The 15,305-nt window shown below is 68.1% G+C and overlaps 1 protein-coding gene across 1 annotated transcript; it reads left to right on the top strand.

The window, feature by feature from the left end:
• The first annotated feature begins 2,096 nt into the window (after positions 1 to 2,096).
• Positions 2,097 to 10,927, top strand: LOC123394084 (translation initiation factor IF-2-like). Its single transcript, XM_045087522.1, has 5 exons — positions 2,097 to 2,102; positions 2,830 to 3,095; positions 3,771 to 3,849; positions 4,166 to 6,724; positions 7,105 to 10,927. The coding sequence occupies exons 1-4, from the start codon at positions 2,097 to 2,099 to the stop codon at positions 5,468 to 5,470; spliced, it is 1,656 nt and encodes a 551-aa protein (XP_044943457.1). The 3' UTR covers positions 5,471 to 6,724; positions 7,105 to 10,927.
• The last annotated feature ends 4,378 nt before the right edge of the window (positions 10,928 to 15,305 follow it).

Genomic DNA, 15,305 nt, shown 5'->3' with positions numbered 1-15,305 from the left:
GGTTCTCCTTCCTGATCAGGATGGGGGAGAACACAGCCTTGCTTGCTTTCTAGCTGTCCACGGTCCTCCTGGACCCACCCCCTGCCTTCTGCAGTGGTCAGACTTGCGGGTGTCCCAGTGCCCTCCCTGGCATCCTCTGGTCTTTCAACGTGTCACCACTCAGCCAGGAGGGCACCTCAGCTGGGGGCAGTTACAGACACTTCCCCTGGGCTTGTCCATGCTGGTGGCCAAGGGCACGATATCAGCCACCAAATATGTCCACTACACTTGTCCACTCTGGGTCTGGGAAATGACTGTCGGCTAGATTCCAGGGCGGGGACCCGGGCTGGAATCGCATCGGTGGGACCCCCCCACTCTAACCGGGGACCTGCGGTCACACTTTGGGCCTCAGGTTACCAGCGTCAGCGGGAACCCTATGGCCAGCAGTCCTTAAGTGCCCTGATATGTCCCCTCCCCTGGGCTCAATTTTGGGGTCATGGGGAGGGGCTGGTATCCGCACGGTGCGGACTTGTCTGCTGTTGCAGTGCGCTTCCTGAGCACCCGTCTCCTTTCACCCCGGGGCTCTGGGTCTGGAATCTACTGATGTCTGAAAACTGGGTAAAGGACCACGACCTTTTATTGGGACGGCCTGGTCACGCATCCTTGATGTCTTCTCTTTGGACACTCGTCCGGTCTCCAAGAACTTGGTGTTCGGTTCACCACCGCCTTGGCACCTCAGGCCCTTGGCTCGGCTCCAGTCTGGCTGTGTCCACACGGCCCCGTGTGGCCAGATGCCATCACCCCATCACTGTCAGCAGACCCGGCCAGGAGCCTCCACTGACCTCCACACGACGCAGGTGCCTCTCCTAGTGGGCTCCTGGTGGCCTGGCTCCATGGTGTGACCTCCAGGCCCCCTGTGGAGCCCATCCAGCCTTGCGCTGCGGCGTGGCCCTTGTGACAGCCTGCCCTTTTCAAGAGCGCCTCCCCAGCCCTGTGACCGCAGCACGTCCTGGGACGGAGGCTCAGACCGGGAAAGGCTCCTGATCATCGAGCTCCCCTCGGCTGCCCAGGATGAGGTGCTGGGGCCTGAGTCCCCTCTGCCCTGCCCTGGGCCACCGGGTCCCCAACGCGCGACACCACTAGCTAGTTCCAAGAGGGAGGCGAGCAGGTCCTGAGAGGGGAGGCTCCGTTTTCTGGGAGCAAGCCTTCCCGAGAAGGGGTGGGTGGCTTGTGTGGTCATCCCCGCGTGCCCATCATCCAGCCGGCACCCTGGTTGGCACCCAGTGGACCCGGCTTTCACCCCGCGGGAGCCACCTCCCCTGACCACCGAGCCCTCCCAGCCTCTCTGCAACCTGCGGCCGTTTCCCAGAGTGACGGGGATGCCATCACCCCACACCGTCCACGACTGGATCTGCTCACCAGCGCAGCCCCCTCCCAGTTCCCCAGGGCAACAGCTGGGACCCCTGGAACACCCGCCGTGCGGAGGGGGCCCAGTGTCCTGTCTCTGCAGCGGCCGGCCCGGACCACCCTGGTTCTGTCCGCCCGCACTTGTTCCAGAAGGGCAGTGGATCCAGACTGACCCCCTGGGCCGTGTCCACAGGGTGGTGAGAGCTGGCTTTTGATCCCCCTCGGAGAGACTTCACTGGGCAAAGCCATGGCCGCGGCCACCCCTGCAAGGACCTAGGGCGAGGACCCGCAGCTGACAATGGGCCCTTCCTTCCTATTCCCTGGCCCTGGCCTGACGCTGCGCCCTGGTCCGCATGCCAGGAGGCTGTGTGGAGCCCCTGCTGCACGGCCAGGGCCTGCCCGATCTCCCTCACGCCCCACTACACAGCCTCCCCAAAGCCTCTCGGCCGAGGGCCACCCTCTTGGGGCCGTCTCCTCCCTGGCTCCCCACTCCCTACCTGCCGGGTCCCAGACTAGGTTGGACTCCTGGGGACCCCACCCTGGGCACTGCTCTCAGCTTACACACGCCCCCCCTTCCCACCCCCCCCCCCGGTCTGCTCTCTTGCTCTCCTGCACCGCTGGCTCACTCAGGCAAGCCTGGGGGTGGGGGGCTCCCATCCACTACTTGGTGCGGGACGGTGTAAAACACACGACTGAGGGGTCACCTGGGCATGCAGGTGCGGATCCCCGCAGCCACACTGATCTTCCCCAGGGTGGGGGCAGGTCAGGGACTCCGGGGAGGGGCACAGAGAAGGCTTCAGCCCTGCCTGCGGTTGCGTGGGACCCGCCTCCCGCCTCTGCCCAGACAAGCGGACATTCAGGCCACAAGCCCCCTCCCAGGCCAGGGGCCCCTCAAAGCCATTGTTGCTGGGAACATCCCAGACCCCACGCTGGCGCCACACCCCTGAGGGGCAAGGAGCCCAACCTGTCCTGACAAGACTGTGTGGGGTGGGGGACACCCACCTCTCCAGGGACCCCTCCTCCCAGACCCAAGTCTCCAGGGACGTTGTCGGCCGGCAACCCCCCACCCCAGCCACCCCACAGCTGTCGGGGCGCAGGGTCTCCCCAGCACCTGCCATGGGTCAGGGCGGGCTGTCTTGCGCTGCACCGACGTACATGCAGGGAGGCTGTCCAACCGCGTCTGCGGCTGACCCTGAACACCCGGGACGCTCCCAGGGGGGTCCAGGGCAGCGTCCCCCAGGCCTGCCTCCAGGGGTCACCCGCGGACCTCAGGGTCCTTGCTGGCTCGAGGCGCACGGCCCGCGGCCCCGCCGTGGTGAGGGGTGGGAACGAGCCCTCCGGACGGCGCCCGGCCTCTGGGGTCCCCCCACCTCAGCCCCCCGGGACACCCATGCACGGAGAAAGCATCCGGGACCTCCACGGCCCCGCTCCGGGCTCCCCCAGACCCCCGCAGCCCGGGACCGGCGGCCTCGCGGGGGGGACCGCGGCGCGGCCCTGCCGGGAAGGGGGCGGCGCCGGAAGCGGCCGCGCGGGGACCCCCCCCAGCTGGCGGGCGGGGTGGGGGAGGCGCGGGGTCGGCCGGGCCCGCCCCCCTTCCCGGAGCCCGGGGGACGCGGTGCTGACGCTGCCGGGAAAGCCCGAGGCTTCCGGGACGTGGGCGCGGCGCGTGCGCGGGCGGCCGCGACCTTCTGGGAAGCGCCTGGCGACAGGTGGCCGCGGGCGGGACGCGCGCTCCTCGTGACGTCATTGCGGGGGGGCTCCCGGAGGTGGCGGGGGGGGGGGTGAGGGCGACGCCAGCTGGGGGGGCGCGGGCGGGCGACCCCGCGGGGGGGGGATGTGGCCGCGGGGGCTCCCTGCCGAGAGGCCACCTGCCTCCCGCCGTGCTGTGGGCCCCCAGGCCCCCCCGCCCCGCCCCCCTGTTCCACGGGGCCTCCCCCAGCCCGGGCGCCCCGCCCTGCCCGCCTGGACCCCTGAGTCCCGGCGTCGCCAGCCCCGCCCGGGCAGAGCCTACTCCAGGCCTGAGGCCCCGGAAGGACCCGTCCCGCCCCGCTGCCCTCCGCGGCTGGACCCCGAGGTCTGACCAGTCATCCCCAGTGCCCTGCGGGGCCTCAGGCTCTCCTCGGGCCACGGTCTGGGGAGGCCTCCTGGGGCCCAGCGCCTCCGTGCTCCCCTGGGAGGCAGGACCCTCTGACCCAGGGAGACCCAGGGATGCTGGGGCGCGGCGGGAAGGCTGCTCGGTGGGGGGGGTCCGCTCTGGTGCTTCCGGCTGGGTGTGCCTTTTGAGGTTCCAGACCTCGGTTGGGACAGGGCGAACCTCATCCATCCCCCAGCCGCGTCGCTCCGTGTGGCCCAGAGGCCCAAACCGGCCCCCATCTACCGCTCAGCGTCCTAGGGGTCGCGGCTGAGGAGGGGCCCGCCCGCATGTCCCGGCTAAAAGCCAGCGACGCCCTGAGGAGCACACAGGTTGGGGTGACCTCACCATCAGCACATCCCTCCTTAGGGTGAAGGGTGGCTGGGACACGGCCCCCTGCGGGGCTGCCTGGGGAGGGGGACCCGACCTGGGACTCCCCCAGCCTGCTCTCCCAGGTGAGCCGCACCCCCTGGAGCAGCCGCTCGCGGGACAACACTGGCCCTTGTCTGGCTGCCTGGGTGGCGGCTGGGGTGCCAGTCCCTGGTGTCGCTGGCAAGGAACGGCTTCTGCCCCCACCCCCAGTATATTGTCCATTCAGCCTCCGCCCTGCTATTAATAGCCCCTCCCCAAGCCAGCAGCTATAAATAGCCCCCCAGCCCCTCACACAGGCCCCTCAGACGCCTGCTGCCCAGCCCACACAATCACCCACACACGCTAGGACACTGGTTCACTCAGAGCCATGCACGCCCGGGCACGGAGCCCACTCCTGCTCCGCTCCACGGCCGGGCGCACAGAAGGGGCACACACCGCCGCAGCCACTGGCAGCCGACACAGTCCCCACACTCTCGTGGGTCCTCGTGGAGCCAGGGCCAGCAGCAGGCTCGGGCCAGGGGGGCTCCCCCCCCGCCCCCCGCTATCCGTCCCGAGGCCCTGCGGCCTTCTGGCCCTTCCTCCCCCTTCCAGGCGTGCAGGCTCAGTCTGCTCTTGTGGGGCCTCAGAGGTCTTCTCAGACCCTTGAGCTTCTCCTGTGGAGCAGGTACCATAGCACCCACCTGCTGGACATCCTGGGGCGACACGCCAGCCAGCACGGGGACCCCCCCAGTCTGGAGGGAGATCCACTTGGAGGGAGGCCCTGGGCCCTACTTCTCTGTCCTAGGAAACCAGCCCCCGTGTGGACCGGGCCCTGGCCCTCGCTCCAAGCACTGCTGGGTCAGGCCCTCGGGGTCACAAGCCCAGTACAGACCCCCTGACTCTGGCTCCGGCTCTGGCTCTGGAGGACCACGGGGCTGGTCCCGCCTCCTACCTATCCCATGGCACTGGCCCCACCGAACTCCTGTCTCCTGGTTGCTCCGGGGGGCCTGGTCTCAGCCGGCGGTGACCTCTCCCTCGCCGGCCCCTGTGGCTGGCGGCACCCAGGGCCGGGATGGGGGCGTGGAGCCCGCTGTTATTGTGACAAGTGGAGAAAAGGAAAGCAACCCTGTTTACGGAAAAGGCGCGTCCGCCGCCACTGGCCAGCGGCCTTCCTGTGGGGACAGAGGCCCTTTGTTGGAAAAACAGGAAGAGAGGATTTCCAGGACCCATCGGGCCACCCGCCGGCCGGCCGCCCCAGCTTCCGCCGCTTCTCAGCAGCTTCCGCCGGCCACCAGCTGTCTGTCTGTCTATCCCCTTGTCTCTGTCCCTCTGACCACAAGACCCAGACTTCCAGCTTTGGGGGTAGAGCTGCCCTCGGTGTTCAGTCCCGCAGTTGGGCGGGGGTTCGTTTGGAGGCTGCTCCCTCCTGCCCCCCGGCCACACAGGGACCAACCCCTGAGATGTGCCCACTGGGCGCCCAGCTTCAGGCAGAGGCGGGGAGCACAGCAGGCCTGGCCACTGTGGAGTCCCAGGCCCGTGTGGAAGCCCAGTAGGGGGTCAGCCCCACACCGCAAACCTGCCCTGAGTGTGGCCTTGGACTGAAGACCCAAGGAGCCCAGACAATGGCGTCATTAGGCATGGGGCGGAGGGATGAGGCTCAGGCTAAGTGCGGGGGTGGGGGACGTGGTGGTCAACACAGCCCGAGGCCCTCTCCTTCCCCCCTTCTTGCCCCCCCCCCCGGGCGGCCGGCGTCTTGGGGTCTGGTTATCGCGTCCCTGCCACCCAGGACCATATCCAGCCCATGGCTCATGCGTGGCTCAGCAGCGGGACCCACCAGCAGCGGGGCACGGGTGCGTGGGAGGGTGCTCACACGCACACACCCGTCTGCACTCACGTGCACACACGTGTGCACACATTTTCGGACACACGTGTCCCAGCACATACACACAGCCCACAGGCCCCACCATCAATGACCACCTGCACCCCCTTGCCCCCGCTCCCAGCCAGGAGCCTCCACGGCTCTGGGGACAGTCCCCAGGCACGATCTCCAGGCTGGCCTGCGTGGGTCGCCCTGCCCCGTGCAGCTGTGAAGTGCCACAGGGTGCCTGGCCCTGGGGTGGGGGGACAGCCCCGTGGCAGGGTGACAGTTCCCCGCCCTGACGTTGCATGTCCCCGCTGCCCCGGGCTTCTGTGACTCGGAGTCCTCCCCCGGCCCCCTGCTCCCCGCTGCACGTCCTGTTGGGCTCTCGTGGGCCAGAGTGGAGTCTGTGGTTCTCCAGTGACCTCAGTCGGCCCTTGGGTGCATGTGGATCTCGCAGTGCAGGCCGAGGTAGGGGTGTCCAGAAAGGCGGGGGGTGCACACACCGACCCCTCAGCTTGCCTGGTCTAGCCTCTGTCCGCACAGTGTCCAGCTGTCCGGAGGGGGAGCGCCTCCCTCACAGCTTCTTCAGGCTGGCGCTGGGCCCGTGCTGGGACCCCCACCCCAGCTGTGCTAAGGTTTTATGTTCTTTTTCTTTTATGCAGCCGATGAAAGAAGTGCTCTGAGCCTGCCCGTGCCAGGCCTCGGGCCTAGAGACCGACCCTCCAGCGCTCACGGGCAGCTGGACGCCAGGGACTCCCATGCCCCGGCACCTGGGTCTGCACCATCGGGTGCGGCCCTGTGAGGCTCAGAGGGGCTGCTCAAGAGCTTGTGGGGTGGACAGGGAGACCAGAGCTCCCCCACACCCTTGCTCAGGTAGCTCAGGTCAGCTCTGGCCCTGGTGCATGGAGGGCTCAACAGAAGACCCCTGGGCCTGGCCCCAGACCTGCCCACCTGGATTTCTGGGTAGCACCGGGTGCCAGAGAGGCCTGGCGGAGGTGAGCGAGGGGCCACGCAGACACCGGACACTGGGTGGGGGCGGGGGAGTGGGAGCACGGCGCCCTCACTGGTGTGAGGGGCTTTAGGGGGCAGATCTGGGGAGGATTCGGCTTCTACCCCGCGGGGTGGGAGCCCGCTGGGTTCTGCGCAGAGGGGCCGTGAAGCGCCAGAGGCTGGCCGGTCCCCCTGCTGCGCAGTGCTGGGGGGGCTGCTTAGAAACTCCTGGCTGCTGTGAGGGCCCTGCTGATAGCCTGATGGGGAGGGGGCGAGCCAAGGGCCACTCCAGGGTTCAGAGCGGGGCTGGGGCGGGGCTGGGCGCTCTGTTGGGACGCGTTACCTCTGGCCCAGGTCCACCACCTGCTCTCGCTCCCGCGTGCAGGCTCGCTGACGGGGCCGTGTCCTCCGTGGGCCGACACCTGCAGCCTGCTGAGGCCCCCTTGGAAGTGCCACCCCGGCCGCCCAGATGGTTGCCTCTGTCAGAGAACACAAGAGGGCAAGGGCCTCGGTTCAGGTGACTATTTCAGGAACGCCTCCCCCAGAACCCACAGACAGGGAATCTGGGTGTCTACCTGTCCCTCCATCCATCTGTCCAGGCATCTGCAGTGCTACAGACCCATCACCACTCTGGAAATTTTTGTTTAATGGTGAGTAAACGAATGACCCCTCCTCTCTGTGCGGCCACTGCTCTGCTGCCCAATACCCGATGTGGGCCTGGTTGGGGGTTGGCTCTCGGGAAAGAACTCCGTAATGAGCAAATGAATGAACGAACCAGGGAGTGAGTGGGGGCCTGAGTGGGCGCCGGAGGGTGAAGGAATGAGGTGGCGGCGGAGTGCTGGGCCGGCGGACGGGCTGCCCGGCCCCCGTGGGCTCACTGCTGACCGTGCACTCAGCCCCAGCCCTACCGGCGCTGCCCAGCCAACGGGAGGATGGCCTCAAAGGCTGCTCACCGGGCTTCTTGAAGCCGCAGCAGCGCCGAGGCGTCGGGGTGGCTGAGGCTGCCTCCTGCCCGGGGAGGACACAAAGCCACAGCTGTTCCCGGCTTTGGCAGGCCCCAAGCTGGGTGGCCACGCGGCTGAGGTGGGGCCCAGGCTGGGATCTGAGGTGTGCAGAGTAGTCCTCAAGGACCCCCGGCCCCCGCCCGTGGGATGAGCCCCCTCGTCGCCCATGGGGCCCCCAGACGGGGAGTCGGCCTCCCCCAGGTCTGAGCTGGCGGTCAGCAAGGGGTGAGGTGGCTGGAGGGGCCCCTGCAGGGGGCTGCAGAAGCCCAGGCGGGGGGTGGTCCCGGGGAGCAAACTTGGGAGTTCTGGACGTTTTGCTTGAAAATCACTTTCCCCAAAACCAGCCTCCAGTATTTGTGCCACAGCCCCAGGCGCCCAGATCAGAACCCCTGAAGCGGCAGCTCCCCACGGGGGCTGGTAAGCGGGTGGGGACCATCTGGCTGGGGGGTGCACGGCCCACAGCCCACGGGCTCCCAGGCCCCGAGGGCCCCAGAGTTTTCTCCACGAACGAGGGTCCTGCCCCAGTGTAGCCCTCTGGCAACTCCTCCCTGATGCCTTCATCCCTGGGGGGCCGACCTTGGCCATCTGTCCACCTGTGGCCATGCTGGGGCATGGCTGGGAACGGCCCAGCTCCCCCCGGTCAGGGCCAGCCACCCCGGTGAGACGGCTGCCTGCTCACCTGCTGCTCTGGGGCAGCTCAGCTTGGCTCCTGTGTTCCTGGGAGAGACTGGGGCTCATGGGGCAGCAGGACCTCTGACCCGTAGAGCCCAGAGCTCCGGGGACAGGATCTCCACGCAGTTGCGTGAGTGACCATTGCGGCTCCCGTCCGTCGATCCCCGGGCACCATGACACCCCGGTCCCTGTGCGAGTGGCTGGGTTGACCCTCCCACGGGAAAGACAGCGTGATTGAGGGTTCCGGGTCCCCGGCCCCGCTGTATGAAGGCAGGAGACCTCGCACGCATGGCTCCATGGCCGGACTGGAAAGCACCTGTGGTCTGTCCTGTGGGGCGCCGTTTCCAGTCCCCTTGGCCGGGTAGGAGAGTGCATTCTTGGAACCAGCGGCCATGGCCCCTCCCCGGAGCTGCTCTGGCCCCCCCACTACCGTGGCCTTCGGGCAGCCCTGCGGGGGGGCCCGCGGCCGTCCCGCCTCTCAGGGGCCAACCTGGTGAGTTAACGGGTGCGGCGGGGGCCGTGGCCTGCTCCCTCGGGGCGGCTGGGGTGGGCTCGCTGGGGCCACGCCAGCGCGTGGGGAGGGGTACTCTGCTTATTTGTGATCTTGGCTGGGTGGGGAGCTCCTGAAGCTTCCCCGTGACTGTACGTGGCGGTTCGGCTCCGGCTCGTGGGCTGCGCTCTCCAGCCCCAGCCGTTCACCTGGGGACCGTAGCGTGTGGACTTTGGACGTGGCCTCACGTGCCCCGGCTCTCTTGGGGCCACGGTACTGCTCCAGATTGGCAGGTGTCCAGGCGACACAGGCCACAGCTCCTGTCCCCAGGGCATCCCCACAAGACAGCGGGCACCAGGTTGTGCTCCCCGGGATTTCCTCAGTGGGTGGGTCAGGCTCTCTACCTGACGGACCTGCCGCTCAGTCATGGGCGCGGAGCTGCCGGAAGGCCGCTGGGAGGACGGAATGGCGGTGCCGCGGGACCTCGGGGATCCCTGGCCCTCTGGCTGCTCTGCCAGGGGCGGGGCTGGTCAGTGAGGAGGGGCCCCGTGGTCACCCAGGTGAGGCAGGACAGAAACAGGGACCAGGCTGGGTGTGAGCCCCGGGAGGATGCTGGATCCCACGAGTGCCGGGCAGCTGACCTGTAGGGCTCCACGGGAAGGTGCAGCCCGTGTCGCAGAGCAGCCCCGGTGGGGACAATGGAATCTGCCGCCCGCAGAGTCGGTGATCACGAGCCAGGGCCCCCGCGGCTCAGGATCCGTTGCTGCGTGGCCAGAGCCCACCCACGTGGCGCTGGGGAAGGAAGCCCGGGGCGTCCGGGAGGGCAGGGGCGGCAGCCGGGCCCCCCTCCCCAGGAGCTGGCTGGTAAAGTCTGTGGCTGGGGGTGAGGGGATCCCCCGGGGCTTGTAAAGTCGAGAAACGGTGTTCCCACCGTGTCTGCCGGACATGCCTGTGCGGACGACTGATGACGGGTGCTCCCTGAGCAGGTGGGGCAGCAGGGGAGTGTGTGGCGGCAGAGCAAGTGAGCAGGGACACCGTCAGGAGGGAGCGGCCACACGGGGGCTGAGGAGGGACGGGGGCCCGTGCTGGCTGGGGTCTTAGGTGCAGAGGCCCGTGAGGACAGGGAGAAAGTGTTAGGCAGGAAAACCCCAGTACACTGCAAATCAAAACCACCCTGAGGCCCCCTCCCCCCCAAGGACAGCTAGCCCCCCAGCAACGGAGGGGACACACGTGCACCGGTATTGGAGCAAGGGGCGGATGGCGGGGGTCACCAGGGGACTCGGGGGGCTACTCGTGGGCGTATGGCTCTGAGAACTGAAAGCAGAGACGCAGACGCATTCTCGGTGGCATTATTCCAGTAGAAGAACAGAGGATGCAACCCGAGTGTCCCCTGCCGGAAGAAGGGACAGACAAAATGCGGCCCGTGGGCGTCGTGGAATAGTCCTCGGCCTTGAAAAGGAAGGAGCAGCGGACACCTGCCAGGACCTGGGGGACCCCCGAGGACACGGTGCTGAGTGAGACCAGCCAGACACAGAAGGACAAGTCCTGGCCCCACTTCTAGGAGGCACCCGCAGTAGTCAGACCCGGGGACAGTCGACGGTGGGGCTGGGGAGGGGGCTGCGGGGGGAGAGCGTGTGATGGGGACAGTTTCAGTTTGGGGAGACAGAAGAGTTCCGTGACAGGTGCACAGAGGGGCCGAGCTGCTTAACGCCCTGACCTGCACGCCTCGTGGTTGGAGGCTGGGCTGGGCGTCGTGGGTGTCTCACCTCAGTGGAAACGCCCGCTGCCTTGGCTGCTGCGGTGCTCGGCGCTCGGTCCGAACCCAGCGCGCCCATGGGGAGCCACGGATCAAAAGCACGTGGTTTCCACGTGTGCACTGAGCCCTGTGCTGGTTAAGTCATGCCGCACAACGTAAAGATGGGAACATCCGTGATAATGACGGTGCGACTTAGTGTTTCTTTACTCAGAACAACATTAAATGACAAAACCACCATGATCAGTTGAGAAAAAGTCCACGGGAAAATAAAGAAGTTTGTATTTCAGCTCCTTCAGTGCCCCTTCTTCCCGCTTTCAGAGCAGGGGGAGAGCAGGGGGACATGGGGAGGGCAGCGGTCCAGCTCCTGCAGGTGCCCCCCGGGCCCCGCAGGCCGGAGCCTCCGGAGAGCTGGGTCTGGGAACGGGCCTGCAGGACGGCGTGGACGCGAACGGCCACGTGAGCACAGAGGGTAAATATGAGGATAGCCAGGGGAGGAGCAACGTGGTTTTCTGCAGGAGGGGCTGGAGGGCAGGCTGAGGTCCTGGCAAGGCCCCGCTGGGTGACCTGGGGCGACACGCAGTGTCGTTAGGACTCTTCAGACTTCAGATGGTCCCGTTGGGTGCCCTTCTCTGCAGGCAAGTTGCATGTAGTAATTTGGATATTAAAATGCGCATATTTTTTTTCAAAAGACAGTCCCCTGGCACATCTCTGGACTCTGTCCGGAGGCCCCCTGCCCCAGGCTTGGGAACTCGGAGGTGCCCTGACACACCGGGGAGTGACCAGTGTGTCCTGGTGGGTGATCTGTTGGTCACAAACTCAGGCCCGGCTGGCCAGGCCCAGAGCCGCAGCACGGGAAAGGCAGGAAGGTGCCTTGCGGGGCCCCGGCCCGAGAGCCTGTGATGCGGGAGGTGCGGGGGGACAGGACTGTGTGTTTAGTGCTGGTCTACGCGGACGCCGGGTCAGAGACCAGTTGTTATGGTTAATCTCGGCTGTTCGTGCCGCGTGCTGTAACTCGAGGGGCCCACACTCACTTCTCACCTAGGGCGCCGGTCCAGGCTCTCCCCACCACCCACGAACCAGTCAGATGCTTTCTTCTTTGCTGTCTCCAAGGGGGCCGAGGGAGAGCAGGCGGAGCCCGCGGCCCGCAGCCTCACCCTTCCCACCTGCCCTTCTGACAAGGCTTCCCCTTGAGCGGGTCCCTGACGGCGGGGACCAGGAGTCTGGGAAGGAGCCCTCGCCCTGCAGCACGGCTCCTAGGTCCTCAGGAGTGGGGCAGTGGCCTTGGGAGGCCAGGGCAGGAAGAGGAGGCCTGGCTCAGAAGGCAGACCCTTCTGTCCCCACCGGCTTCAGAACGACCAGCAGGGCACGGGGACCCCAGGGGCATCGAGCAGCTCTGGGCCTGGATGAGGTCTTCCTGACAGACAGGCGAGGTCGTGTTCTGAGGCCAGCTGGGGCTAGCACCCTGGCTGTGTGGCCCAGAGCTGGGCTCTCCCTGGGGCAGCAAGCTGGGGGCCCCTTCGGCCTGGTGCACGCAGGAGCGGGAGGTGCCCGGCCTGTGAGGATGGCTCAGGTGGCTGGGGCTTAGGATTCGGGGCTGGCTAGGCGGTTGCAGCAGGTGCTGGCTGTGTGCCCTCGGCGATGGCCGATGTTCCCGTCTGTGCGTCCTGGGAGCCACAGGCTTCCAGAGAACTCATCTGTCATGCAAATGCCCCCTTCTGGGCCCCTGAGGGCCTCTGCTCTGGTTGGAGAGCTGTCACCAACCAGGGTGTGTCCCCTGCTGGGCCCATCAGGTCCTAAGCACCCCACCTCCCCCCGCAATGGGTGGTAGCCGAGGGACGCCCCTCGACCATGAGGGTCCCCTGCGGCAGACCCAGGCTGGCCTGCGACTGGACCCTGAGGCCTCCGTGCCCATGCCGGCCTCTGTGCAGCCCCAGGACAGCCACGGTCCCCAGGCAGTCCGGGACGGCCAGCACTCCGTCCTTGGCCGCCCCCAGAACTCTGAAGGAAGAGGGAAGAGAGGGAGCCCAAGCCGGGGCTCAGCCCCCGGAGCCGAGCGTGCTTCTGCGTCCAGGCACCCGGGGAGCCCGGGCCGGTGGCGGCCAGGCCCGGGGCCTGTGGTGGTGGGCCCTGGGAGACGGGCTGAGGGACAGAACCCACACCCACCTGCCCACCGAGGCTCCAGTAGGGGCGTGGGGGGGGTGGCCACCAGCCCAGGGGTTGAGGCTGAGCTTTAGGGAGCCTGCTTGGGTGCTTGCAGTAGACTTGGGGCCCCTGGCAGGGGCGGCTCCAGCCGGTGGTGTGGGCCTGGCTGCTGCCACCCTCTCTGCTGGCCCGGCGCCATGGCCACCCGTCCCAGGACACTGTGTGCGGCCGGAACAGGGCGTGTGTTTGCTCAAGACGCCCCATGGGTCCCTGCACAGCACCTGGGAGCCTCGACAGGCTGGACAAGGGCTCATTGTGTCCCCAGGCACCCCTGCCCCGCAGCCGTGGGCCACAGCGCTCCCTCGGGTCCCGCACTCCCCACTGCTCTCCCCAGCCTCCAGACCTGCAGCCTCGCACTGCCCAGCAACCCCCCACCCCGTTCTGCCTCCTGCACCCCCTAGCCTGCCCACGTCCTGCTCCCAGCGCCCACGCCCCTGACAGCCCACACCCTGGCTGGCCCCTGGGCCCGGGCATCCGGATCTCAGGTACTCCTCCCAGCCTAGATGCCCACCCCACGTGTGCACCGCGCTCAGTGGGCCCGCCCGCTGCTCCTCCCCTCTGCCCCACCCAGACAGGTGTCCCTGGGGCAGGAGACCCTCCCGGCCAACTGCCTGGGGCCCGGCCTAAGGGTCGGGAAAGCGCGGCCCTCAGTGGCAGGGCTTCCCGCTTGAGGGGGCCTGGGAGGTGGCCATCCCTTGGGTGGGGCCAAAGGTCCTGGAGTGTGTGTGGTGGGGGGCAGGGCCTGGATGCCCTCCGTCAGGCTCAGGGCTGGGGCCCGCAGATCAGAGAGCCACAGTGCTGCCCAGCAAGGGTGGCAGCCCGGCTGCACTGACCCAAGACGGAGCCTGCGGGTGAGGCCTGGTCACAGGCATCGGGGTGTCTGGACTTGTCAGTGGACGCATGGGCTTGGGGAGAGCCCCTGCATGCTCGTGGGGGGCCTGGCGCTCAGGCCTGCCGCTCAGGGTCCACACCGGCCCAGCCGTGACCCAGCACCCAGGCAAGCCCGCCCAGGTCCTGGCACCTGGGTGCGCGCTCACTGCCCCCTGCCCACGCAGATGCTCACTCCCCTCCAGTCCCACAGCTGGCTCAGGGCACTTTCCCAGACGCGCCTCGGGCACCCCCAAACCTTGGGGCAGGGCCAGAAGAGGGTGAGGGGGTGCTCACAAGCCAGGAGTGCCTGAAAGGTCGCAGTGACAGAAAGGCTGTCACCACAGGGCCCAGGGGAGAGCGGGGGGCAGGGTGAGGCGCTGGGCTGGCGTGTCCTTGATGCGTGAGGCATGGGAGCAGGACCCGAGACCGAGGTCAGAGAAAGGGGCTGGTGCAGGCCCCCTGCCGGAAGCTGCTAGGATCCGGGTCTGCCCTGCCAGGCCCCCTCACCGGGCTCTCAGGATCCACCGGCCGTGGCCGTCCCTTCCACGGGGACGTGTACGGGTGATGTGGAGCTCGGGGGCACGGTGGCAGCGCCTCTCACCCGGCTGGAGGCGCCTGCGGAGGAACGCCGGGTGCCGGCCGCTCCTCTGTGACCTCCCCAGCCCCTCGGCCAACCAGGGGGTCACCAGGGTCCCCACTGGCCGGGCTCTGACCTCTGCCCGCGCCCCACCCCTCAGGCCGTGAGCCTCCTCCAGGTCCCAGCCTAGGGCGGGCTCGGCTTCCTGCCCAGCCGGCAGGTGGGAGACCTAGGCCAGACGCAAGGAGAGGACAGCCGCCGGCAGGCGTGTGCTCTGCCCTGAGAGGGCTAGAACCGGTCTGACCGTGTGCGCGCGTGTGCGTGTGCATGGCCATGCTCGCATGTGCGCGCGGGCTGGGATCGGGCCAGGAGGCCCGCGGAGCAGACGCCACAGCCTGCGTCATGGGCAGCGCCCTGGGGCGCCCGCCCAGCGGCAGATGGCAGAGCCCTGACGGCAGCAGAGCCACGAAGGCTGGGCCCCGGGGGGTGGGGGGATGGGCCGAGAGCGGCTGTCTCGCTCCTCCTCTCAGGGCAGAGACGCAGAGATGGGTGCGTGGGGTGGGGGGCGGGTCTGGACGCGGCCGGGGCCTGGCCTCTGGGGGGGTCAAGACCTGCTCCGTGGGCCCGGAGACCCACCTCCGTGCGCCGGGCGGATGGACCCACCTCCAGTGCCCGGGGCCACCGGGGCCAGGCTGTCCAGACACAGGTCCCCCCGCCCCGCCTCCCTGAGAGGCTCCACACCCAGGCACCAACGCTTCTGCTGGGGGTGCTGGGGTCCCGGCAAGGGAGCCGTCAGGAGAGCCCCCTTGTCCAGGCCCAGCCCAGCCCACTCCTCCAGCCTGGCCGGGCTCCACCCCCACCCACCACACACGCCCCACGTTCACCCCTCGTGGCCTCTGCTCCAAGCTACCCCCTCCTCTGTGACCCTAGATCCTCCCGATGGGAGAAACCTCCGTCCTGATGTTACCTGACCCAGGGACCCGCAAGGACACCCAGCCCCTCCTGCCCAGTCTCC

This window comes from Mustela putorius, unplaced genomic scaffold, assembly GCF_011764305.1.
Source record: "Mustela putorius furo isolate JIRA1106 unplaced genomic scaffold, ASM1176430v1.1 tig00001419_pilon_pilon_pilon, whole genome shotgun sequence".
In the NCBI taxonomy this organism is placed as follows: Eukaryota; Metazoa; Chordata; class Mammalia; order Carnivora; family Mustelidae; genus Mustela; species Mustela putorius.
The sequence above is the reverse complement of the archived record's forward strand: the minus strand, read 5'-3'. Positions and strand labels throughout refer to the sequence as shown.